Raw genomic sequence first — 27,303 nt, 5'->3', positions numbered from 1 at the left:
TGTTGTTTATTTCACAACCAAATAAGTGCTGGGCAAAATTAGGGATATGAGATGATCCCAAGGAGTGATATCCGAAAATAATGGGCAAAGTTGAGGTGATGAACACAATTTTGTGTTCATAGTGGAACACACTCATAATTAAATTATATGAATTTCACACGTTTCCATTTATTTCAGTAGTAGTATCTATTTAGCTAAGAGCTGCTAGGGTTAAATGAGCATTATATCATTGCTGGTTTTAATGAAAATATTCTATTAAGCAATTCTTTTCTGTTTAAATAAAACAAGTCATTTATGCACTGAATTAAAGTATATTATAAATATAAAAATACTTTAGTTGGATGGTTTGATTGTAAAAACTGAGATTAAATATTTTTTTACTGTAATTTTAAAATTTTATTTTTGTGTTTTAAAGTTTTTTTTTATTGTATTCAGGTAATAGATAGATAGATAGATAGATAGATAGATAGATAGATAGATAGATAGATAGATAGATAGATAGATAGATAGATAGATAGATAGATAGATAGATAGATAGATGAATAAATAAATAAACCACAGCCTTTTCCTTGACCATTGGTCCATTGGTGTAGGTGTTATCTCTTTTCCTAATAGAAAAATCACATGATATTCACATGCAAAATAAGAATGGTTAGATGGTAGATTTCATTTCTCAGATGTGACTCGTTCTTTTTCACATGATTTTGATCCCATTGTTCACATGATGTTGCGTGTTCACTGTGAGGTCACATGCAATTTCAGGTCATAACATACTGCACTTAAACTAATGAGCACATTCAAAATATAACGTAATGGACCTCTTGTGTCTAATCATTCAGTCTATTATAGAAAGAAGAAGAAGAAGAAGGAAAAAAGACTTTTCTTATCTGGAAATCATTAAGAAGTTACTGCAGATCTCTGGATCATAGGACAGAAAAAAAAAATAATACATTGCCTCTCAGGAATTTTTCGAGCATCTTGTTTTAATTGGAAATTAAAATGAATGCTGTTACTGTTGAGGTCCAGCTGGTGTAAAAATCACTCCCTGTCCCACTGAATATTGTTCAGAGTCCCTTTGTGAACATGAGCTCAACACCTCACCTCCTCATCATATCCAGCCGAGACACAGAGTGCGTGGGAGCTCGTCTCACCCGGAGCAAATTTCTGGAGCTTAGAGGCTATGAGATCAGGGTCAGGGGTCTTGTCTGACATCATTGGTGAGGCGCGGTGAATATGCTGTTGATCAAAAATCCTGATGTCATGCCTGATCTTATTGGGGATTACATAAAGCTCCAGTTTGCACTGGGAGGCATTTTGTCTCTCTCACTTCACTCTTTCTCTGCCTCTCTCTCTCTCAGAGGGAAATCCCCCTCACAAATCACTAGTGCCTGGGAACAGGGCTAATGTAGATTTACTGCAAAAACAAACGAGACGCAGGGTCAGCCTTCATGAGCCTTTTTTTTTTTTTTTGCTTCAGATCGTTCTGATCTTTGTGTACCTGCATTCAGCATCTAAAGGCCAAGGTTTGATGAGACAAGGCTGAGAGTACATTTGCTTTGTTTCATAACAAATGTATCCTTCAATGTTTCGTAAGAGTGTACACTGAAAAATTTTGACTCCAGGCGATAAAGAAGTAACGAGTAACGAACGGGAGCCAGAGTCAGTGGGACGTATTTTCTCTACTCGTCCAAAAACATGACATGAATCATGAATGGGGTCAAAACACAGGCAGACACACAAAAAAACGAGAAAAGTATGCGTATGTGTAATCCAAAAATGCAGGCAGAGGTCAAAACCAAACTGATTAGGTACACCTGGACTATAAAATAGTGGAACTAGATACTGTATATAACATGGAAGGATGTGCAAAACACAAAGGGGTGAAAGCAGAAAGGTTAAAGAGTGAATTCATTTAAGCCGAATTTTCCCATAACTACAAATTTAGTCAGTCAGATACGATGTGTTGTTTTATACTCTACAATAATTAGGTAAAGCCATGAAAGTATATTTCAAAAACCCATCCCAAATTCTTCATATACTTGCTTTCGATTGGTACTTTTATGTTACACGATCCAATTTTAAAATAAATGATTTTGTGGTCACCAAGCTGCCACTGGGGGGACCTTGAGCAAGGCCCTTAAGCCTCAACTGTTTAGGTGTGTAAATAAAAATAAATGTAAGTTGATCTGGATCAAGAGCATCTGCCAAATGCTGTAAGTGTAAAATGTAATAACTTGAGCTGTGTTATAAATTCCGGCTTTTCCCAACAAATCAAAATGGTTCAAATATTGCACAAAGAAAAAACAAGATGGCTGTCCAAAATGGCTGCCCCTTGATATTACAGCAATCAGCTAGATGGTAAACATTTTGTTGTTCGTGTTTATAGATCACACTAACAAGATCACTGATGGAACAGTTTGAGGCAGATATTTACAGAAAAGATTTAGGGTCATTTGCTAGTAACATTAGTACTGTAGCAATGCAATGCATATGTCTTGGCTGAGCGACAACACTTGAGGTAAGAGGGAAATTGTGCAAATCTAAATCATTTTTTTGCGAAACTATACACGATACAATAATGAGACTAATTAGATAGGCAGCATATGAACAAATAAGACAGAGGTACTAACACAGCTCAGGATGTGGGATCAGGACAGCAGTGAGGAAATCAGGAAGTATACCAGGAGGCCCTGAGTGGCACACAGCATATCTTTGTTTCGGTAACATGATGAAATAGCAAATGTGCCAGTTTATTACCTCATGTCAACAAATGAGCTCATCAGGCTGGATTGTCATGCTACTGATCTTTCATTTCGTGCTAGTGATCTTTCATTTTAAATGCTGTCGCTGGATACATAGAGTCTGAGGCATGTGTGTTCATCTTAATCACCTCCATGACTTCATGACTGTTGTATTTGCAAGCAGCTTGAGTTATCCACACTCTTCATTTCCTGGTGATGTCAGTCAGACCACCCAAGTGCTTTTGGTCTTTACACATGTAGACCTTAGGTCACATCATGTTGTCATCGACTTCAAATAGATTCAGAAACAACAACATGGCCGTTAAACTTGCCGTTGCTCAGGTTAGAGGTACAGCGTTTGCTTAATTTGTTGACAGACCTTTAATTCAATTGAGTTTAATTCCCCTTGGATTTGAAAGTCTGGGTCATATAATGGTGCTTTTCTACTGAGAAGGTATTACAGAAATATTACAGCAGCTCTGTTGCTTCAGTTCATTTATTTGAAATGTCTAATGGCACATGTTTATTAAATAATGACTTATTAAATCATGAAAGTCGTGGAAAGTTTAAAAATGCTCAGAAACGCTCAAAACAACAAAAACAGATATTTCACAGGGAGCAGGAGAAAGAGTTTAGAGATACCTTTAATGGTTAAGAGTAACCACAAGTCAGCTATATTAAACCACATTATTACATTACATTACATTTTTACCTAACAAACAAAACATGGACACAGAGACACGACTACAGGGTGAAACAAAACCAACCAACTCAACAAACAAGCAAAAAATCTGCAAGACAAGACAAGACAAGACATGGAAAATGTCCCTAGAGCTGTGCACGAAAAAAATAATAAATCCACATTTACATCATGTTCAGACATATTATTCTCTTCTTAATCTTTGAACACACTTTTCTTGACCTTTTTTCCTGACAAACGAATATTAGCTGTCTTGTTTGGTTTAAATAAAAATACTCTACTGCATAGGCTTCAATTACTTCATTTATACAGCAAGGGCAGACGGACTGAGCTTCAGGGATCCAGATCTCTATCATACAAAGTTGAATTTTGTGTAATTAAATGTATATAAATATACATGAACATAAAAAGTCTTAGTGAATGTTGTTCTTGCTGTATGTCATGCAGAATGAGGTCCAGGAGCAGTGGGATGGAGGCTCCGGATACAGGACGCCTTCAAGTGAAACAGCCCAGCAAAAGCTACCAAAAAGACAAGGAGGAAGTAGGCAGCATTGAGGATATGATTAGGAAAAGTCCTGCCATGGTGGAGAAGGAGAAGGAAGAGAAAGTAGAGGACGGTCCTGTACGTGCGACGGTGAAGAAATCACAGAAACCTGCAGAGGAAGAGGGCAAGAAGAAAGCAGGATTGATGCAGCTTTCCAAAGAGGAGCTGCTTCGCCTGCTCGGCATCATGGAGGGAGAAGTGCAGGTAACTGTAATGACACTGATTTAGATTCAAGATGGAGTGATGCCTTTTTTTAAGTCAAGAAGTGTCCTTTAATCTATTATCACAGACAAGAGTATGAATATTTAAACCCACAATAAAATCTAAATGTATATTCAGTAAAGAAAAAAAGTACTGATGTATTTACTGATGCAGTTTTCATAAGCACTTCTGTAATTTGTAAAAAATACACTGACCAGCCATAACATTATGACCACTGAGAGGTGACGTGAATAACACTGATGATCTCCTCATCATGGCACCTGTTAGTGGGTGGGATATATTAGGCAGCAAGTGAACATTTTATCCTCAAAGTTGATGTGTTAGAAGCAGGAAAAATGGGCAAGTGTAAGGATTTGAGCGAGTTTGATGAAGGACCAGATTCTGATGGCTAGACCACTGGATCAGAACATCTCCAAAACTGCAGCTCTTGTGGGGTGTTCCCGGTCTGCAGTGGTCAGTATCTATCAAAAGTGGTCCAAGGAGGGAACAGTGGTGAACCGGCGACAGGGTCATGGATGGCCAAGGCTCATTGATGCACGTGGGGAGAGAAGGCTGGCCCGTGTGATCCGATCCAACAGATGAGCAAATGCTGGTTCTGATAGAAAAGTGTCAGAATACACAGTGCATGACAGGGTCAGCAAAAGGGGGACCAACACAATATTAGGCAGGTGGTTATAATGTTATGTCTGGTCGGTGTATATGCACTGCAAAAGATGCTAACAAGTACCCAAGAAACTTCTTTAATTCCCATTGATGTTAGGCTTGTAGCTTCAGTACATTACTAAAGACACAGACTTCTAACATACATAATAACTAAACCTCTTTAAGTTTTGTCCCAAATGCTAATTAAAAAATGATAATGATATAAATTTAACTTGATGCTGTAGATATGAAAGAAAGTTATCCTATTATAATAGACTATATTTCTTTAAATATTGTTTTTTTTTTTAAATTAAGTTATTGAGATATTTATTTATTTATTTATTTTTAAATTACCCACTACAGCGTGTACATACGTACTTCAGCCACAAGCTACATGTCTCCCTCTTGTGGCCACTTTTGCAAACACACCCTGCGCCCCGTCACAGTTTCACAATTTATTTTACAGACAAAACACCATCCATTCTCTTATCTTACACAGGATCACACACACACACGCACACACACACACACACACACACGTACACTAGCAACCATTTAGAGATGCCAATAAGACTACAGTGCATGCATCATGGGGAGAACATACATACACAGGGCAGAGGCAGGAATCAAACCTCAACCTCCGAGGTGCAAGGCAAACATGCAAACCACAGAAGGGATACAGTACAACATAGATCTAGTTATGTATCTTAATGATTTGTCTACAAATAGATAGATAGATAGATAGATAGATAGATAGATAGATAGATAGATAGATAGATAGATAGATAGATAGATAGATAGATACTTTATTCATCCCAAAGGGAAATTCACAGTTTCCAGCAGTATCCACGAACACAGGTAATAGATAAAATAGGAAGGAATATAACAAAAATACTAAAATACCCAAATTAGGGTACAAAATATAACAAAAAATATATCAAATAACAAAAATATAAAAATATTAGCAAATATAGCAGAATATAACAATATAACAAAATATAGCAGAAAAATACTAAAGTAACCAAATTAGGTTACAAAAATATAACAAAAAATATATCAAATAACAAAAAATAAAATATAAAATATAACAAAAAATATATCAAATAACAAAATATAAAATATAAATATATATAAATATAAATATAAAATTGCTATGTAAAATATACAAAAGTCCCCTCACTACCATTTGTACCTTAAAACTCAAATTTATATCCTTTTCTTTACTTCCATTTACTTTTACTTGTTTCGCCTGACACTTTTATTGAAAGTAACTTTCACTCCTAAAGTATATATAAAGATATATACGTTATATGAGCTGACAGAGGAACAGGTGTTCAGTAAAACACTGAATCTCACCAACTGACCTGAAACATGATGGAAAGAATAAATGTACAAAGAATGAAGAGACAACTTTAACTGAACATAAGGAGTGGAGTAAGCGCTAGTTCTCAAGTGCGCTATACACACGTGTCACAAAGCAATCAGTCAAAGAGCGGCGACTTGCAACAGGGTGCCAAGTAATGCAAACAACTGTGAGACTTACCCTATAGCAAAGAGACCACACCTTAAGACTCTCACACACAAACAGAGTGAAAGAGCTGAGAGTGTTTCTGCATCAAGCGGTTTCGGAATATCTGAGTCTTGCAGGTTGTTACACGTGAGCATGTGCTGTACATATGCAGCATGTGTTCATTTATTGACCTTTTTAACATCTTTAATCCTCAGTTTATTACATTTGATTGATTGATGGATTAATGGTGAAGCACTTGCTCTCGCTTTGCTCCATTTAAATAATTTCACACCACTTTACTGCTTTAATTTAATAACTCTGTCGCTGCTTTTCTGTCATTTGTATTTATCCTGGAAATCATTTTCCGGGACATTTTTCATAAGTTATACACATGACAGTTGTGGCTGATGGAAGATCATCTTAGAATGACTCATGTGTTGAATAAATAGTGACTCACATCTCAGAATGTAACCCTCACATTCTCATGGCGACGCGAGCCAACCCTACTGAATGACGTTAGATAGCGAGAAAGTAAACTTGTTATTAATCTGCTGAGGAACATGTCGAGGGAACTTCGCCAATGAGTGAGACAAATATATTTTTTAACGGTGACTTGTCCAACAAAGACAATGATTTGCTTTATGGGTATTCATTTAGACTTCCTTGTGTAACATTACCCTGACTTTATATCTTCCAGGTGCTCCGATGAAGCAATCATTTGTTCATACGACACTGGGGCTTTCAAAACTACAATTTGTACCACTGACTAAAGATACCACAAACATGACTGTATTTTCTCCTTAGATGACATCTCTTGTACAGAAAAAATACACAAAAAAAATATCAGGGGTTTAATAGCTCAGTTTTCCAGCTACGACCCAACTACTATTTTCAGGACATTTTCCTTTGCCAGGAATTTTCCATGACTGAAAAACTAGACTTTACATTTCCCAGCATATGTTTAAATGTTAATATTTTCCCACGTTGCACTTGTACTATAAAGAGAGGTCCAGAGACACATAGGGACACGTAAAGCAAAGCCAAATGGGTCTGTGATATATTTAAATAAATAAATTGTTTGTGATCAATTCAGTTTAATTCACCATGATCAAACTTATTGAGCTTTTATAGTTTTTAACCTATTCGAAAGATTTGAATCCAAACCTCAGTAACAAAAAAAAAAGAACTTTCAGTAAGGGGGCAGCACGGTGGCTTAGTGGTTAGCACTGTTACCTCACAGCAAGAAGGTCCTGGGTCCGAATCCCGGGTTCGAACAGACAGGGGCCTTTCTGTTTGGAGTTTGCATGTCTGAAAAACTATTGAGCTTTTATAGTGTTTAACCTATTTGAAAGATTTGAATCCAAACCTCATGTTCCTCATGTTTGCATGTTCTCCCCGTGCCTGCATGCATTTATTCCGGGTACTCCGGTTTCCTCCCACAGTCCAAAAACATGTACATTAGGTTGATTGGTAATTCTAAATGTGAGTGTGTGTGGTTGTCTGTCTATATGTGACCCTGTGATGGACTGGCGATCTGTCCAGGGTGTACCTTTTGCCCAATGTGTGGTTGGATAGGCTCCGGCAGATCCCCGTGACCCTAATTAGTAATAAAGTGGGTATAGAAAATGGATGGATGGATGCAACTTTCAGTAATGTCAACATAGACCAGCGTATTCTTTCAAAGAAAGTTTGAAATAAATATCTCTTGGATGCCAATTCATAACCAGAATATTGCTGCACATTTAAATAATCAGCTTAGTATTTATTGGAATAGTTTGAACAATGTTAATCTGCACTCATTGGGTCTCTGACTTATTTATTTATTTAGTTATTTACAGCTAAATACACATTTCAAAATATGCCACAATTTCATTATCCTCTGATCACCATCATAGCTTTTGCTTTGTCTCTGCAGGCTCGTGAGGACATTATTCACATGCTGAAGTCGGAAAGGATGCAGCCAGAGTTCCTGGAGGCTCAGTATGGATCAGCTGTCCCTGTCTCGCCTCTGCAGGCCTTACAGAGAGACAACATGCTCATCTCTAACAGGACACGTGAGGAAGACGTCTACGAGGCCCCCATGATTGAGGTTAGAGATGCTTAATAGATAACCACAGCTCAATTTGCATGATGTTATATAACTTAAACAGCATCTTCAACAAATAACACACTGGTACACATGAACACATGAAGGCTTTTCACTTTCTATTGCTGGTTTTTGAGCAGTATAAACAATATTGCTAGAAGATGAGAGCCTCACAAGCTCATATATCTCCTGAGGGTGTATGGGACTGAAAAAAAGCTAGACAGACAGACAGACAGACAGACAGACAGACAGACAGATAGATAGATAGATAGATAGATAGATAGATAGATAGATAGATAGATAGATAGATAGATAGATAGATAGATAGAGACTAGTGACAACTAGTGTCAACTATTTGGTTGAGATTTACAGACATTTGTCACCTTTAAAACATTCACCTTCATCATCAATCCTCATCCATTCACCTTCTTCATCAATTTTTATAATCATTTAAAATATATAGGTTTGCATATTTATCCATTTTATCCAAGTAATAATGTGAAAGGGTAAGTTTGCCCAGTAGACTAGGTTTCATGTAGGAGGTAACATGTTGTGGATATTCTGTACCATACAGAAACCATGAAAATGACTTTGGACTGCGATTAGCACTCAAGTCTCCATCGCTGAACAGTTCTTTCACTCATTTCGACAAGATAAACTTCGTATGAAACTAGAATGAATTTCCTGGCTATGCGATTGCAATTTTTAACCATATATTATACAATTATAGAAGAGAAATGATTTATAAACACACTCTCCAGTGTCACCCAGATGAGGATGACTTCCCTTTTGAGCCTGATTCCTCTCAAGGTTTCTTCATAACATTGTTTCAGTGATATTTTCCTCACCACTGACACCTCCAGCTTGCACATTAGGGATATATTTGAAATGAATCATTGATATCCTTAATTGATATAATTCTGTAAAGCTGCCTTATGACAATTTCCATTGTTAAGAGCGTGATACAAATTACATTGAATTGAATGTGCGTTCTTTTATGTATTAGAAACATTGCTGAAAGTGTTTCTAATACACTTGTAGGGATTAGGAATTTATACAATGTAGGGATTAGGGATCAATACAGATAAATTTAAATATAAGTCTTATATTAATCTTGAACTTTTGTACTATGTTTCTTATGTTCTGTAAAGCTGCTTGGAGACAATGTCCATTGTTAAAAAACGCTATACAAATAAAATTGAGTTGAACTGAACTTTAAAACTGAAATGAGGGTGGTTTCTGTGATGTAAAGCTGGACCGTTTGGAGGAGAAGCACAGGGAGACGTACAGACGGATGCTTGAGCAGCTCCTGCTGGCTGAGAAATTCCACCGTCGCACAGTTAATGAGCTGGAATGTGAGAAGCGCAAACACATCGACTTCATGAACAAGAGCGATGACTTCACTGACCTGCTGGAGCATGAGCGTGAGAGGTGAGGAGACACTGCTCTTTCTGTGTGTGTGTGTGTGTGTGTGTGTGTATATGTGTGAGTGAGATATCACACAGCATGTCGTACATTGTTCTCACACAGAGCAGGGAGCTTTGTTCCACTTCGCTTCATTTACTTGCATCTCGGGAAACACATTGAGGGTGAGCGCATGTACACAATGATGCTGAGTGACAACAAATAAAACACATCAAAACACCACCAAACACCATCAAGATCAAAAGATGAGAGACAGAAATAACACAAAAAGAAAGTGAAAAAAAATTGCAGTTACAATCGCACAAAGCTTGATCTCTGATTAAATATTTATGTAAGACTTTATATCACGGCTGTCTTCATAACACACTATTTATACAATAATGCATGAGAATATATAAAGAGGTTTTGTCAGTATCCCCAAAATAACTTGAGGCATATTTTAGCAAATGTCTTGTATAGATGTCTGAGAAAATACGTAAACAGTAAGACACTTGGTGACGTGCTGTTATTGGAAAACAATCATCAACAACCGAAGCAGGAGAGAGTGACTGTTACAATCCAGCAGTTGATTACTTTCCAATAACAACATGCCTCAAGGTATATTATTCCAATTAATGAGTTCCTGTTATCACTTACATTACAGCAGCTATAATCAGTCGTTTCTCCATCAGTCTTTACTTCGTTTCTCTCTTTTAAAATTGAATAAGACAAAACAAACACACACAAAAATGCAGTTTGTCTGAAAACCAGAGAAACCAGAAAGCACAGAGTTCTCTGTCCAGCAAACTTACTGATTTTTACAAACCAGTGACACTGGAGACTCCTTCCACAAATATTATATGAAAAGATTTGATCAGGTTTTAAAAAAACCCAAAACAGCAGTACTGTGGTATAATGAGTTCATAACATTGAGCATTTGACTTTGGTCTTATTGGGTTGCAGAGTTCATCTGCTTTATGAAGAAACACAATAGCTCTACTAAATACCAGATTTATTTATTTTTTTTAATACTTATGACGTATCATTTCCAAGTCATGAAGCTTATAAGCTTATAAACACCAACCTATTTACAGTACAAGCCAAAAAGGTGCTTGAATGTGTGTATGTGTCTTGTGTGTGTGTGTGTGTGTGTGTGTGTGTGTGTGCCATGAAGCCCTTATTTCTGTAACATCAATACATATGTGTTTACTTTATAAAAAAATGATGTCATCTTCCATTACGGAAACATGTTTTATATAAATTCTCATGCATTATTGTAAAAATATGGTGCCAATATTTAAAATGACCTAGTGTTATAAGAGTATCTAGTTTCAGGCGATGCAGATGTTTGTACATTATTCACTGCTTATGAGTCATTTATGAAGTCTTTATTTTCTCTCACAGTAATACAAGTCCTTTTACTTCATAAAACATCGGATCATCTTACAAACGCTGGCTGTTCGTAAAATGGAGTCTCTCACTATTCTTTAAGTGTGATTATATTCTATGCTTACGCGTGTGTTATGACGTTCTTATGGAGCCAGCCTAAAGTTTTAGCGATACTGCCAATGCTCCGGTTTATTCCAGCACTGTATGTTACGGTCGGCTTTCCCAGGTCAGAAATGAATCATCGAGCTAGAATACACACCACACACTGTCTCCATAAACATGTCTGGTTCAGATTTAGTGTAATCACACAAAGACTGCCACACAGCAGCACACGAAGCTGAAGAGCACCAAATGAACGATGTTTTTAGGGCTCATAAAGGATGAGTGAGGCCTCCTGAAACACGCTGATTAGCAAACACTGACCAGAGATATAATTTGGTCAAATCTGGGACAAACGACACAGTCAGCAGATCTAAAATGCAAATGGTTTTGCTATGAGGTAATCATAGCGATCTTTAGCCAATCAGCACGTGTGAGAATATGCAATTATAATGATGTTGTACTGTACACTGCGTAACTACACACAAAGAGTTTGAGCAACAGATATTGTATTCTCATTAGTTACACCAATCATTCACATTCTTTGCTTTATTTATTTTAAATGCCTCATGATTTTGCCTTTCTGCTATCTACCAGCTGAGAATCAGAATCAGAATCAGGTTTACCTGCCAAGTATGTTTTGCACACACAAGAAATTTGGTTCCAGCTGCCCCTTAAAAGTACAGACATCAATAACAACGCTATACATTTAGTTTACAGACATTACTATACAGATTTAATAAAGACCGCAATGTACAGAGAACGTGACATGTACATTATATTATTTAAATATGTTTAATAGTATTAGTCTCTCTAGTAGAGTAGCATAATAGATCAGGTTGCTGTGCTATATGCATGTGTAGTCATTTATTAATACATATGCATGCCGGAGGCATCAGTGGCAAGTCTCTCTGAGACTACATGAGGAACAAATATCATAGACTAAAAATGTTATATTCATGTAAAATATACAGTTGAAGACTCCAGCAGGAGTCTACCCTCATGTTGCTGACAACAGATTTGATCACTTTACCCATTTAGGTAATTACAGCAGAGAAAATGTGTGGAAAGATACAGAACGTGTAGGAGCACAAACAATACAGGTTTATGTAAACAGCAGGAGCATGTAATCATGGCTGAAATTCTCAGGAAGTGCAAGTCAGTAGGGCATCCAGGTTTCCACTGCAGCAGGAAGGTTAATTATATAAGCAAAAAAGCATGGAGACAAAGAAAAAGCCAGAATAGAGGCAAAGAAAACATGCTTTGCGGTAATTGATGAAATAAAGTCCTGTGCTCATACATATTTACAACCTTCTAATACTGAAAATCCTTTCAACCGTTAGTCTTTGCACTTTTACTAAACCTATATTAGTGTGCTCAAATGACTCACACACAATTGCACAATCTTGTGTCGCCAAGAACAGCAGCTGATCTGTTTCCTCTGAAGGTTTCTTCCTCATGTCGTGTCAGGGAAGAGTTTTTTTTGCCACTATATGGAAAAGTGCTCTGTTTATTATTAAAAGCTCAATACAAATGAAAATTGAATTGAACTGCAATACTATACAATAGCAGGCTCAGACCTTTGGACATTGCACACATACACACACACACAGCTGCGTCTTGAAAACCCTGTTGCTTACACACCTGATCCAACTGATCAGCTCATTAACAGCCTGTTCCTGGGTGCCTAAGAGACGAACGAATGCTATAATGAGCAGCACAGGGAAACTCCAGGCACAGGATTGGGAACCACTGGACTACATCAGTGCGGCAGAGATATTCTGTTTCTCATTAACTGTGGCAAAGCTATGTTTATACTCTATTTGGATAAGCAGCGCACACAACTGAGCAACCTGAGCATCATGCCTCTGTGTTCACATTCTCCAGGACTGACATGTTGGGACACACGCTTTGTAATATTCTAGCCCCCATCTGATAAATCCCTTGCAGAAGACGATTGCTATCAGACTCCCTTGTGTGCTCACCAGGAAGGCATGACAGGGCTCACATGCACACGCTGATCTCATCTCATCCAGTATTACATGGATAATTTCCTCTCAGTTTTGACAACTTGATGCATGGATATGGATTTGAAGGCTTTTGTCCTGGTGTAGAAATGGCGGCTTGAGATCCACGCTCGGTATGAAAGCATGTGGACATGAGGTGAACGGATTAAAGATTTTGTTCTGCACAAACCTGTTTACAGTCTTTCATTCATTTAGAAGCTTGGAAATGAGTTCCTATTACAGCTTAATCTAATTATCCAATTTATTTGCGGTGGCATTTCTTGGAACTGTGTGATGGCAGAAACGTACATTAAGCTTCCACCACATGCCTGTGTTATAAAATGCTTGTTGCTCACATTAAAGACGCACTTTACTCACGCCAAGGGTGCTCACAGCAGTTTATGGAAAGTTGACATGGTGACCCTGCTAGCCGGGAAAAAAATCTCCAAAGCACATGTAACTGCTTTTCACATACTATAAAACTCCAACCTCCTAACTCTGGTCTGTCTGAGAGCTTTTGTTTATAGTGTAATGGTAATCGGATTGACTGATGAATTCTGTCTGATGGCTGTATGTGTTTGTGTACAGTGTGTTCACTCAGACGTGTTTTCTATTATGTGTTTATGTGAGTAATCTGTGGATTTACGGCCTTTTCAGTAGTCACCCTAAACCCTGTAACAGCGTGGGTATCAAATTTGACACCAATATTTGACAGGCTCTAATTTCATTGTCTATGCAGCTGAGATTTCTCCTAACATGTTGTCTACACATTCGCACGTTTTTAAAGTCCTGTAGAATTTCGCTTGAGATAGATATAGACAAATAGTCAATATAGACAATATACTATTCATATATACAGTATATTATTTGGCTGTACAAGTAGACAAATAATATTCCAGTAAAAATTTGCTCAAATTCAGAAACTGACAGTAGGATTTATGATGATATTTTTTTTGTAAATGAATGTAAGATGCATAATGTTCAGTCGAATTCTTACATTCGTTTTAGAATAATGTTAATATAATCACAGAAACCTTACAAAACATAGTATTCTTGTGATTACTATATATTTCAAACAAAATCTACGTTATAATTTAAAATATATTATTAATTCATTTTTTGTAAATGTATTTGTTATTGTTAGTTTTTAGATTGCAAAAAAATGTTCATTGTATTAGGCAACTGAGATAAAAGTTTCATGCAAGCACATAACTCAAAATGCATTTTTTTTAACATGGTCTAAAGCATATTTACTGATAAACAAAATTACTAATATATTCAATATTTTGTTAAATAATTCATGATTAATTATTCTAATGGGAATAAGTAGAATTGGAATGGTTAAAATTATGTGGAAAAAATAAGCATGGTTAAAAATTACGTAAATGTCGGAAAATAACAAACCCAAAAGCTGTAAGTATCAAATGTGATACAACAATATTATTAAGATTGCAAGATATATTTATTTGTTTGTTTGTTTGTCTGCCTTTTTTCTTTCAAATTTTAAAATAAAATAAAAAATTCTAAAAATAAATAAATAAAAATAAAATAAATAAAAATAATAATATAAAATAAAAAAAAAAAAATAAAAATAAATAAATGTGTTGTTGAATTTGACATACTGATAGGACAGTTTGGGATTTTGGAAATTTTCATCACAAAAAAAAAAAAAAGTTAATTAGCCAAGATAAGTCTGGCATTTGCTTTTGTAGTTTTGCTCTGGAGATGTTTAGCCCATGTAAACATAATCATACTCATAGTAATATAAACTTTATTTCTATTAAAGTTTTTGAGAAATGAAAAATAGGAATATAATAATAGTACAAAAAATAATAGCAGTGACAAAAACAAGAAAAATAATAATTATATAAAATAAAATAATAGAATAATAGAATAATATAATTTATAATAATTTATAATATAATTTATAATATAATATATAATTTATATAATTTATAACACGATAATTCAAATAATATAAAAAGTCACATAAAAGTAGTGTTGCATTAAAGAGTATGTACACAAATAGTACACAAATATTTCACCTTTGCCTGATGTTAGAAAATATTTCAGCATAAAATACATCCTTAGCTATGTAACTTAACCTTTTTAAAGTAAGATGTCCTTTCAATTTTGGTCCTTTTACAAAAACACATCAAGATTTAAGCATGGATTTATGAAACCATTTGCACTGCAGTTATACATGACTATCATGTAGGGTCTGGTTATGTTTGTGCTGTTGCAGTGCCTTTCTGACCCCCCCTCACATCGCCTCATGCTCCGTCTCAGTGCTCATCTTTCAGCAACGTGTGAGCACATTCCTCTCCGATCCGCTCATCTCAGAAATGCATCACAGGTGATGTCATACGGACCCCACAGCACCTGTGATTGGTTAGCAGGGCGCTAAGCGGAAAGGCCCACCCTGAACAATAAAACTTATTGTGTAGGCAGTTCCAACAGGGAGTCCTGTCTTGCCGTTGTACCTCAGCATCAAATTATTTTGCCATTTTTGAAACATATTTTTAATCACATTTTTTTCATATTTAAAGCAGAATGAACTTTTCTTCACTTTACACTGCAACATTTTCCAAATAAAGCACCCTTCTAATATATTTCAAATGTACTTCTAATGTTTCAACCCCCCTTTTTTAAATTACATAATCATTTCCTGATGGATGTTAAGCCTAGAGCTGTGTTTAAAAAGGAGTTTCATTAATAAATTCCCATCAGCCTTATAATTTAGCCTGGTCACATTCCTTAAGTTGATGTAACTGTTTATTTTTAGCTATAAATTGAAACTGGAAGGTTTCAGAATCTGCTATTTACTTATATCCAGACTGTTTTGAGGTTGCATTCAGAGTTGATGTAAACTAATCAGAACAGTTTGGTCAGTCAGTTTCAGATTAGGAAAAAAAGGTCCGACTGTATGTCTTCACCTAACATTGATGATTACATCATCCTTGAGGTATTTGCATGGTCTGAGCCTCTGGACCATAGCAGTCATAGCCTTTCAGGCATTTTGCATATTTTGCATAAATATTTATCCTAAACTAACAACCGCCTTTAGCTGCCTGTTCTACAAAAAAGAGAACTCCAAGCAGCAGGCTACTCAGATCAGACTTCTCCATCATGTTGTATAATTCTCATGACCTAAAGAAAAACATCTTTTCCAGTGGTATTTCTGGGTAACAGGGTTGAGCTAGACAGAGAACGAGTCTGGCATTGTTTCCTCAACAAAACAAAACTTTTCTTTTGCATTGTTGTCCTGTCTCCATGGAAACATTTGGTCACGACAGAGAAAGGAAATATTTGGGTCATGCCGGACTCCCGGTTAGCCTGCTGTGTGAACTGTGAATCCTTGCAATCTTTAAGTACTTTGACCACTTGGCACTTTGACCGGTTGTTGTCCTGTCCATTTCCTGAGACAACATCCTGACTTCATTCTAAGCAAACAGTGAAAAGAGAGTGAGGACAGACTTTGTGAGAAACGACACCCCCCCCTCTTGTCAGTCCCCTCCTCCTCTGCCCAAACAAGGGTAGAACAATTCTGTGCCTTATATGGGAGGATGATATCACCAGCGAGTGGAGCAGTGCCTTTCCACACAGTGTTCACCTTTCATTTTGCACTGATGACATGTTTGGAATGCGATGCCTAACACTGCAGGGAGCATGGGACCTTCGCTCGACCCTGCCGAAGTCTTAACGGCTCGTAACGACAGACACAGCTAAAAACTCATTAGACATGGACTCACGTGGAATGCATCATAGTTAGCGGGTGAGTTTGAAATCTGTTTGGAATCTGACAGATGTTGAGGATATGAACACAGTGGTGAGTGCAGGTAGGATTTAGATCTGGTTCAGAATCTTGTGATCTCTGGCACTTAAGAAGTTTGGTAAATAGTTTGACTTCAAATTAGACTTCTCTTTCATCTCTAATGGGGTCTGGGGCACTTGCAGTGGATTTATTGTGCTGACATAAAGGTCCCCTGCAGAGCTGAAGCAGTGTAAACATTTACCACCATCACGGGTGGTTGCTTTTTAGGTGCTTCTGACTGCAAGGCACGCATAAGAGGAACAGGGATTTAGTGGAAGTCTTTCATGCCATGTTACTTTGTGCAGTCTTACAGTGCTGTGATCGTGCAAGCATGTGAAACACATTAATCTGTTGTCAGAGACAATCACATGAGGGCTCAGAATCAGCTCTAACCCCTTCTTTGTTCTCTGCTGTCATACTTTTTCTCTTTTCTGCTTCTCTGCTTTGCATCCCACTAGTGTTTTATTATGACGTTATATAGGCATCGGATCAAGGTTTCACAGGACTCACATATGTGGGTTCCCATTCTATCAGGTAAACAAATGAGATATAAGAAAAAAATGTTGTGAGAAAAATCTTGTGTACTTTACACTAATTAACATTTTTCTTACAATTTACCATCAGTATAAACAGATTTTCTACTTCCTTTGTGTTCTTCCCAGACTAAAGAAACTGTTGGAGCAAGAGAAGGCATACCAAACACGTAAAGACAAGGATCATAGCAGGCAACTAGAAAAAGTAAGAGATGAGCTGGTGAAGCTGAAGTCCTTCGCTCTGATGCTGGTGGACGAGAGGCAGCTTCACATTGACCAGATTGATCAGCAAAGCCAAAAGATCATGGACCTCGGCAAAAAGCTGCAAGAAAGAGATCAACATCTGGAAAGTGTCACCAGCAAATACAAAGAGGACAGTCAGAGAATTCAAAAGTTGGAAGTGGAGTTAGAGCATAAAGCTGCTAAGTTCTCACAGGAACACGAGGACATGACAAACAAGCTCTCCAGTCAGGAGTCCCAAAACCGGCAGTTACGCACAAAGCTGGCTGGTCTGTCTCGAAGAACTGAGGAGCTGGAAGAAAGTAACAAAGCGCTTCAGAAATCTGAGGAGGATTTGCAAGAGTTAAGGGACAAAATCAGCAGGGGAGAATGTGGAAACTCAAGCCTCATGGCTGAGCTTGAAACACTCCGTAAGAGAGTGCTAGAGATGGAGGGAAAAGATGAGGAGATCACAAAGGCAGAGGCACAGTGCAAGGACCTGAGGAGGAAGCTTCAAGATGAGGAGAATCACAGTCGTGAGCTGAAGCTTGAAATCGAAAAGATACAGAAAAGGATGGCAGACTTGGAGAAACTTGAGGGAACTTTCAACGCGAGCAAATCAGAGTGTACACAACTTCACTCAAACCTTGAACGAGAGAGGAACTTGACAAAGAATTTAAGCAAGGAGCTGGAAACTGTTAAAAACCATGTTAAAGAGCTTCAGTGTGCTGAGTCAAAGCTTGAAAAGGCAGAAAGTAGCTTAAAAGATGATCTGACAAAACTCAAGTCATTTACTGTAATATTAGTGGATGAAAGGAAGAACATGGCAGAACGAATTAAGCAAGAGGAGCAAAGAAGCGAAGACATGAGCAAGCTGTTTAAGGCTGAGCAAGGCAAGGTCATGGAAATTACAGAGAAGCTGATAGAAGAGAGCAAAAAGCTTTTGAAACTAAAGTCAGAGATGGAAACGAAAGTGTCAGCTCTCACAAAGGAGAAAAATGATTTAAGGACTAGGCTTGCATGTGAAGAAGAGAAACAAAATGATCTCAATGCAAAGGTCAAGCTAATGCAAAAGAGGGTCGACTGTTTGGAGGAGGCCGAAAGAAAAGCCAGAAACAGACTCGATGTAGACAAGGCAAGATATGCTGATGAAGACAACAAGGTTAAGGAGTTAACAGAGGAGATTGATAGGCTGAAGAACCGCTTGAAGCAACTAGAGGTTGTGGAGGGTGATTTGATGAAGACAGAGGATGAATATGATATGCTTGAAAAGAAGTTCAGAACAGAGCAAGATAAGGCCAATGTCCTTTCTCAGCTCTTGGAGGAAATGAAGTCACAGATTGCCAGGAACAAGGCCATCGAAAAGGGGGAGGCTGTGAGCCAAGAAGCTGAATTAAGATTGAGGTGCAAGATGGAGGAAGCCAAAACCAGAGACTTGCAGGCAGATGTCCTGGCTCTTAAGGAGAAGATTCATGAGCTGATGAACAAAGAGGATCAGTTATCTCAACTTCAGGTCGACTACACGGTTCTACAGCAGAGACTCATTGAGGAGCAGGACAAAAAGAAAAGTATGAGCCAACAGATTCTAAACCTCACCAAAGACTTAGAGGTGACTAAGCGATACAGCAGAGCACTACGACCTAGCATGAATGGAAGGAGGATAGTGGATGTCCCTCTCACTTCAACAGCTGTCCAGACAGATGCACATGTTAATGAGGCTCTTGAAGAAGAGACTCCAGCGGTATTCATAAGGAAATCTGTTCTGGAAGAAAATCATGTGATGAGCAATTTGAGGCAGAAAGGCCTTAAAAAACCAGCAGTGCTAGATCGTTATCCACCTGCATCTACAGAACTAGGTATGAAAAAATCATTGATTCCTTGGATGAAGAAGAAAGAAGCAAATGCTGATACACAGGATGGCTTAGACAAGTTGACTTTTAACGTTAATAACGTTAATGGAGATGCATCACCTCAATCGCCAGAGTTAACCATGTCACAAAAACCAGGCCAGCCACTGCATATAAGGGTAACTCCAGATCATCAAAACAGCACTGCCACATTGGAGATCACCAGTCCTCGTGCCGAGGACTTTTTCTCAAGCACCACAATCATCCCTACTTTAGGGTTGCAGAAACCACGGATAACTATAGTTCCTAAACCCACTACTGTGTCACCGAAGGGCAGCTATGATGCAATGGACAGGACCAAGTCTCCAGTGACCATTACGGCCATTTCTAGAGCCAAGTCCCCAGAGGGAAGCAAGATCTCCTATCCTGACTCTCCAAGTTCTCCTGTCTCAGTAATCACAGTTAGCACAAGCCCAGTACTGCAGGCGCCTCTTTCTCCAGATCCTCAGGAGACCTCAAGCATGGGCCGAGCTGTGTTCAAGGTGACTCCAGAGAAGCAGACGGTGCCGACACCAGTCCGCAAATACAACTCCAACACCAACATCATAACAACAGAAGACAACAAAATCCATATTCATCTAGGGAGTCAATTCAAGAGGTCTCCGGACTCTGGAAACAGCCCCATGCTCACAGTAAGGCCTATGAGTGTATGCACAGATAGCAAGGAGACACCTACTACGGGGACTGTCCTGCGGTCCCCCCGACAGTCCTCCTCCACTTCTGTAGGGAAAAGCACACCTGGCAAGATGACAAGTAGCATCACCATTACTCCCATCACTTCTGCTCCGTCAAGGCCAACCCAGTCTGTGGTGAGTGATCCTAAACAGACATAGTAAATGTCATCTGTTCAACCTCTTGTTTGCTATTAGCTATTTAGCAATTAATAAAACTGTGTGACCCCAAACAACATAATGATGTGCAATCTTCTACATTACAGTTGCTTCTGAATTGTTTCAAAATGATATCAGGGGGTGTCTGCTCCCTAGATAGATCTCTGTCCAGGTATAGATAAGTGCAATACATTACCTAACATGTGACTGTTAACTAACCCTGGAATGACCTTTTATGCCAATTCCACCCCGAACCAGTGGAATTCTTTTCCTCGATTGTTAAAAAAGATTTACTTGGCACCAAACTGACTGATCCCTCATATTTAACCACAAAGTTGGCCTGAACTATTTGCCTAGCACTTAGCATTAGTTGGTCTACATGTGTGAGCAGACGCGCGCTAACATGCATATCCTGGCACAATAAGACCCTTTACTAAAACAAACACAATAGCTAATCGAGAGCTGGACCTTAAAGTGTAGTCTGTTATCGAGTCTTGTGGGTACATGGTAGGTTATAAACGTTACACGTTGAACACACGTTTTGGAGATGTTTATATAATAATCAGCCTTTTGGAGCCTTGGAAAACTCTTTACTGCTTGAAACATTGGAGTATTTGTAATATAGTAGATGGCCATCCCTTTCTACAGTTCAACCGTGACAGTGTTGGAATTTACACAAAAATGATATTAAAAAGTTTTGAATTAAATGGAGGGAAATTTTAATCTGCAGTGAAAGGGCTTGCCATCTCTCTATTTCCTCTCTATGTGTTTAAACTAGATATGACTTGTGGGCTGTCGTTTAGTGAAAGGAGTGGAGTTGAGCAGCTCTGTTCTGGCTGAGAAAGTTCTGTTTTTCTAATATTTAAATTCACCTAATTGTTACGAGGGTTGAAGCACTTTTGGACATTGCAAACAGTTTTTTTCCACCATTGATTTAATTTAGAAATTGTGATGTATATAAAAATTACTGCATACCGTCTTATCTGACACGTATCCTTTTTTTCATTACCAGTCCGGGACGGATGTGCAGTCAACTCGGACTTGCTCAGCAACACGAATCCCTATGTCAAAAGGTATGAAACCAGGCAAAACTGTAATGGGCCTTGCTGCAGTATCCAGGATAGAGTCTCGAGCTGAAAGCCAGTCAATGAAAATTGAACTGAGGAAGTCTGCAGTGATCAGCTCAGTGTCCACGGCGGGGGGCAAGTGCTGAGAGTCTGGCACTCTGTAATAGTTAATGTTAATTGATCTATGCACTACAGAGCCACTGATGTACCCGAGTAGTTTAAAGTGGACCCATTAGGACTCACAATTGAAGCACTTACAAATATTAGATACCATTATTGTCATCTCTCACTCTCAATCAAAAAATGTGATTGTGTTTGTATTTTAAAATATATGGTCTGGAAAGTATATAGTATGTATATAGTATTGTATATACATACTAGCTAATGTATATAGTGTTGACACTTGAACTTACTGAGCATACAGTTCTTTGGCTTGAATGCAACATCATTTCCCCTACTAGAGCACAACGTTAGGCTACTAACCCCTTGGCTGGGTTTTTGGTTTACTTAAGTGTCTTCTCTTATCATTTACTTTCTTTTTGTTGTTTTGTTGGTTTTGTTTGACCTGATAGTTGCTAGTGGAGGTTTCCAAAAAAAATGCATATTTAATATAATCTGTCATGTTTGATTCACTTGCACCAAGCCTTAATAAATGGAAATTTTTCATCCCTCTATGTCACTATATTGCCTTTTACTGTTGATGTCACACCATTTTCTTGTATAACAATATCATTTACATCAAACCTGGACTAGGAAACCTCCATTAGGAGTTCCATGATGCAATCCATAATGCTTCATTTAATTCTCTCATCTGCATAAACACTGATATTGCACCACAAAATGCTTCACAGAGCATGCAGCACTTATGAAGAACAGCTTTCACCAAATGTGTCCAGCATTAGTGAGAGTGAGTTTAAGATCTTAAACAGAGGATGAGAGGAAATGACTGATATCAAAAAGGCAACTTTGTTATCATGCAATATTAATAGGATTTGATATTACATTTGACAGTTATACTAAACACTCTTGTGGGAAATACAGAGAAAACACATCATGTCTCAAACAGATGACTTTTAATGGGTATCTTGCGCCACTCTCTGGTGATGGAATGTAAATTATTATAATATATAAATTATTTTTTGCTGGTTTTTGAAGCCAAAGTTTGGAGTTTTGCTACAATATCTGACTTGATACAAACATTAGATACAAACATGCCATGTGTAATTTAATTTATCACATTTGTGTAATGGTCTGGGAAAACCTGTTAGTTGGGGCTGTGCCTGAATTCTAGCAAACAGCCAAAAAAGATAAAAGCAAACAAACTAGCTTTGGCAACAAAAAAATAAATAAATAAATAAAAATAAATAAAATAAATAATAAATAAAAAAAATTTAATAAATAAATAATTTAATCATGTCTATCTTCCTGCAGAGATTATAATGGGTAAAGAGTCAGTTAAAAACAAGATGGTTGATTATTAATAGCCTAACCTTGCTGATTTCTTCACACAGTAAATGCCACACTTTGATGAAGTTATTGGATAGCTACTTGCTTCAGTGAAATGAACATAAGCCTGATCAATTCAGTTCAATTCAATCAAGCTCAGATACAGGAAGCTGTCACAATGTCAACTCGAAATGAAGAAAGTTTTCAAAACTATTTATAGAAGAAAATGTTAAAAGCTCACATTGTGAAAGGATTTCCCATGCTGTCACACAAATATACGCCAGTGCACCAAGATTCAAGATCATTCATTTGAGAACAACAATCTCACATTCTGGACAAAGAAGACAAAGTTTGGCGAAGAAGTAAAAGAGGCCATTTATGTAATGCCATCTCTGAAGAAAAGGTTTTGAATCAAATAATTATCCTCACAGTGCTTTATATATCCAGCCCTCAGTGATCAACATATGTTCTTGCCAAGCTTCATGATGTCATATGTGCTTATCACAGGTAGGGTGTAAATGCTTTGGAATTTCCCACCGTTCAGTGCAAATAATACAAGATATTACAAGTCTAGACTACTAGGAGATGTTCAAAACTTCACTCATAATGAACAGCTCAGTATTATTGTTGGATGTGCCTCTGGTGTACCAGAAGATCTGGCAACAAATACAGAAGTGACAACATGATAAACATGATAAACCAGTTGCTGAGAATCTGTCCAAGACATACATTCATTTATGCTACAAATAGAGTGACAACAGAAACATTTCAAGAAACAAAGAAAATTCCAATCATCTAAAGCAGCTACTAATCTGTGGTCCCATTCCAGGTTTCTTTACTCAGTCTCCATTCCATTATATCATCAGCCATGTAACCTAAATGTTCTATTTTATTTTTATTTTTGAATATTTATTTTCTAATCATTTTTCCATCCATTAACTAGCACCAGCTTTTCACCAAAGTGCTGCTCATGATAGATTCACCTAACTTGCTCTTTTTTTTTACTTTGAATACAAATGATACACAAAAATTGTTTTATTGTGTGAGAAATGTCATAGTTTTTGTAACTGCTCAACAAAATCAAATTATTACATTTTTAATGTATACACTTCAGCCTAAGAGATATTTGTACTCTGATGTTGGTTTCTTATGGAGATGGAGCTATGTGTCAGAACTATGAAGTTAATGTAGGAAGTAATGAATGTCTATATCAGTCAAAAGTCCTTTAACTTCATGTAGATGTTACACAACTTTATTAAGATACATAATCACTACATACAGTAACTTTACTTCTGATTTACTTCTGATGGAGAGTAATGGTAGATAGAAAATGGGAGTAGAAATACAAGACCGTGAGGACTTTTTGTTTCATGCCTAAAACATTTTAATTTGATCATATTACTTATTACTTCAAAATAACCAGAACACCATCTTGGTAATATAAATATTCTCTTACACATGATCTTTTATGGTGGAGAAATTGAGCCAATAACATAGAGTAGGGTATAGCATTTTTGAGTTTGGTAAAATGCAAAATGGGCCACTTTAACTTAAACAGAACATAAGATTTAATGATGATACAGAAATGCATTGTGGCAAAATGTGCTTCTGAATGACAGATAATCATTAGGAGGCACTGCAGCACATGGTGGTAGCTTTGCTGCCTCACAGCTCCAATCCCCAGTTTGATCCTGAACTTGGATTACTGTCTGAGATGTTACTGTAGATGTGTCAGTAAAGACACGTAAAGAGACTTCTACTTTTTATTTAAATGTTATATTAGTCATTTATTCATTGCAGCCTTCATTTTGTAGCCTTGGTGTTTAATAAGCCTTGAATGCATTGATCAAAGAATTTTTTAACTTAAGTAACTGCAATGAATTTGGCATTAACAGAACACTATACATGTCTGAAAATAATAGGAACAATAACATGAGTTGCAGTTATACATACAGTCTTAATTACAGATTTATTAATAATAACCCAGTAAGCAACCTGATTCCAAAAAACATCAAAAATTTGTCCTTGCCTTACTTAAATTATACCATAAAAACCATATGCCATAAGCCATTTCCTGGGCATAGATCTGATCGCTAATTATAGAGATACTTCATATAAATTTTTCTGGTCTATATATGTTCTGTTTTTGGTCAGTGCAGTCTAGCTACAGTGTGTCAATATTGGCCAATAATGTCTGACATTTAGTTAAAAAGGTAAGGTAGGTAATGGCGGCAACTTCACCTAACTCTTCCTATTTTTCACCTGCAGAAAATTTTGTGCTCCGCATGACTTTGGAGCCTCGTTGAGACTCAGGTGTAGCTCCCAGGATAAGCATCTCCACAGCTCAAACTGCCATGTTTCTGTCTGCTCCTAAAAGGGCATGTGGATCAGCATCACCCTCAACTTTACCCCTGGAACCAAGCTAGGAGTCTGGAGCACACAAGTCTGTTTTGTTGCTGCCATTTTTTTCTTTAATAAAGTGTGATTCAGTGATGGACATTTTGCAGAGAAAAAAGAAAGTGGGATAACACGGAAAACGAATGCATGTCAGTATGAAAGAGACGGATTGAAAGCATGAAATCTGAAAACATGACAAGATATCAGTGATTGTATGTGAGATGAAAGTGATATTGTTTTCATTTTGTTTTAATTTTTATTCTGAAGGCCTCAGAATTGTATGTATATTCAGTTATGATTGTATTGCTGTGGAAATATATGTATACACAAACACTGTCATTACAGAGCTACTGTTTTAATGGAGTGTGTTTTAAATTAAAATATGGACTCCAACCAAGTTTATTTGTTTTAATAACACATAGCACAAACATTCCGGTCCAGATTTTCTTAATAAAACAGGAATTGTTGTCTTTATGGACATATAGAAAGTATATAATGAATAATTCTTGATTATATGAGATATTTCAATAGTATATTCCATATCTTAGATGCAGTGAAGATTATGCTTACACAATCCCATTAATCCCATTCCTCAAATTTAAAACACTCTATTTATTCAGGAATGAATCGACTCTTTGAGTTGGTTCTTGTAGACAGGAGACACATCACAAAGAGTTGTTAAAAATTAATTTTAATTTTCATGACATTCTAATGTAGGAACGATTCACCCGGGGGTCACAATCACCATAAAGTGCTTTTGATACTTCGCAATTTCCAAAATAAAAATGAGATTTTCCATTTAAGTTCATATTTGTTGTATTAAGGAAGGCTTAGGCTGTTATAAAATGCATGTTGGTCAAACTCCAGCATGCGTATAAATTAACTGCAAGCAGACAATGTACAAGCAAACCACAAAATATGTCCACTGTGTCATGGACAAATTCAAAGTAGAAAAAATACATTTTCATTGCATAGTGATTATAAAAAACAGAATTTCAGAAAGATATTTTGACCCTGTCTCAACGATACTTTTTAATCAATGGGGAATGTCTTTTGATAATAATGAAATTACTGCAAAATATTTGTTTCCCTATAAAATATACAACAGTTGCACTTTTTTCCCTGTAAAATAAAATGACATTTCTTAAAATTCTCCAAAGAATACTAATTGCCAATATTTGTCTATAAAGTGATGACACAAGGTTTTGCTAACTTGTTAAATTAATTTGTTTATTTTCATAAAAGACAAAGATGACAGGGTGGACAACAAGATAACAGGGTGGACAAAGGTTTTAATGGGTGATCTACAAGACAACAGGAACATCAGTGAAGTGGTTAAGGAATTGGACTACTGATCAGAAAGCTGTGAGTTAAAATCCCAGGACCACCAAGATGCCACTGCTTGGGGCCCTTGAGCAAGGCCCTTAACCCTCAACTTCTCAGTTATATGAATAGAGACAGAGGGTGTCTGTCAAATGCCATAAATGTTATGTGATTAAACACATATAGTAAGTATGTCAGGGTTGTCTGGAACAGCAGCAGAGCCACTTTATTGAGAAAGCAGTATGTTTGAAGGGAAGGTGATTTTTCCCTCATATTTAACTATTAGGTTTGGTTGAGCTTGTGGCCATGATAGCCTCAGATCCATGTTCTTGGCTAACAGGAATGGAACCTGAGGTGGTCTTCCTGCTGCTGTAGCCAAGGTGAATGTTTGTACTGTAGTATAGTGTAGTGTATTGGATAAATA

The 27,303-nt window shown here is 37.2% G+C and overlaps 1 protein-coding gene across 4 annotated transcripts in view; it reads left to right on the top strand.

Annotated features, from left to right (window-relative positions):
• The window catches only part of LOC131345955 (filamin-A-interacting protein 1), a 38,532-nt gene extending 12,603 nt beyond the window's left edge, over nt 1-25,929 (top strand). Inside the window, exons 2-7 of one of the 4 annotated variants that reach the window (XM_058379178.1) lie at nt 3,889-4,189; nt 8,275-8,448; nt 9,698-9,876; nt 17,820-20,625; nt 21,659-21,719; nt 25,428-25,929. In XM_058379178.1, coding sequence (XP_058235161.1) covers nt 3,890-4,189; nt 8,275-8,448; nt 9,698-9,876; nt 17,820-20,625; nt 21,659-21,719; nt 25,428-25,465 — 3,558 coding nt within the window. In that variant the 5' untranslated portion in view covers nt 3,889 and the 3' untranslated portion in view covers nt 25,466-25,929. The other 3 variants (XM_058379177.1, XM_058379180.1, XM_058379179.1) reach the window with 3 other exon arrangements.
• Nucleotides 25,930-27,303: the final 1,374 nt, after the last annotated feature.

The sequence above is a fragment of the Hemibagrus wyckioides genome, linkage group LG25, assembly GCF_019097595.1.
Source record: "Hemibagrus wyckioides isolate EC202008001 linkage group LG25, SWU_Hwy_1.0, whole genome shotgun sequence".
Taxonomy (NCBI): domain Eukaryota; kingdom Metazoa; phylum Chordata; class Actinopteri; order Siluriformes; family Bagridae; genus Hemibagrus; species Hemibagrus wyckioides.
The sequence above is the reverse complement of the archived record's forward strand: the minus strand, read 5'-3'. Positions and strand labels throughout refer to the sequence as shown.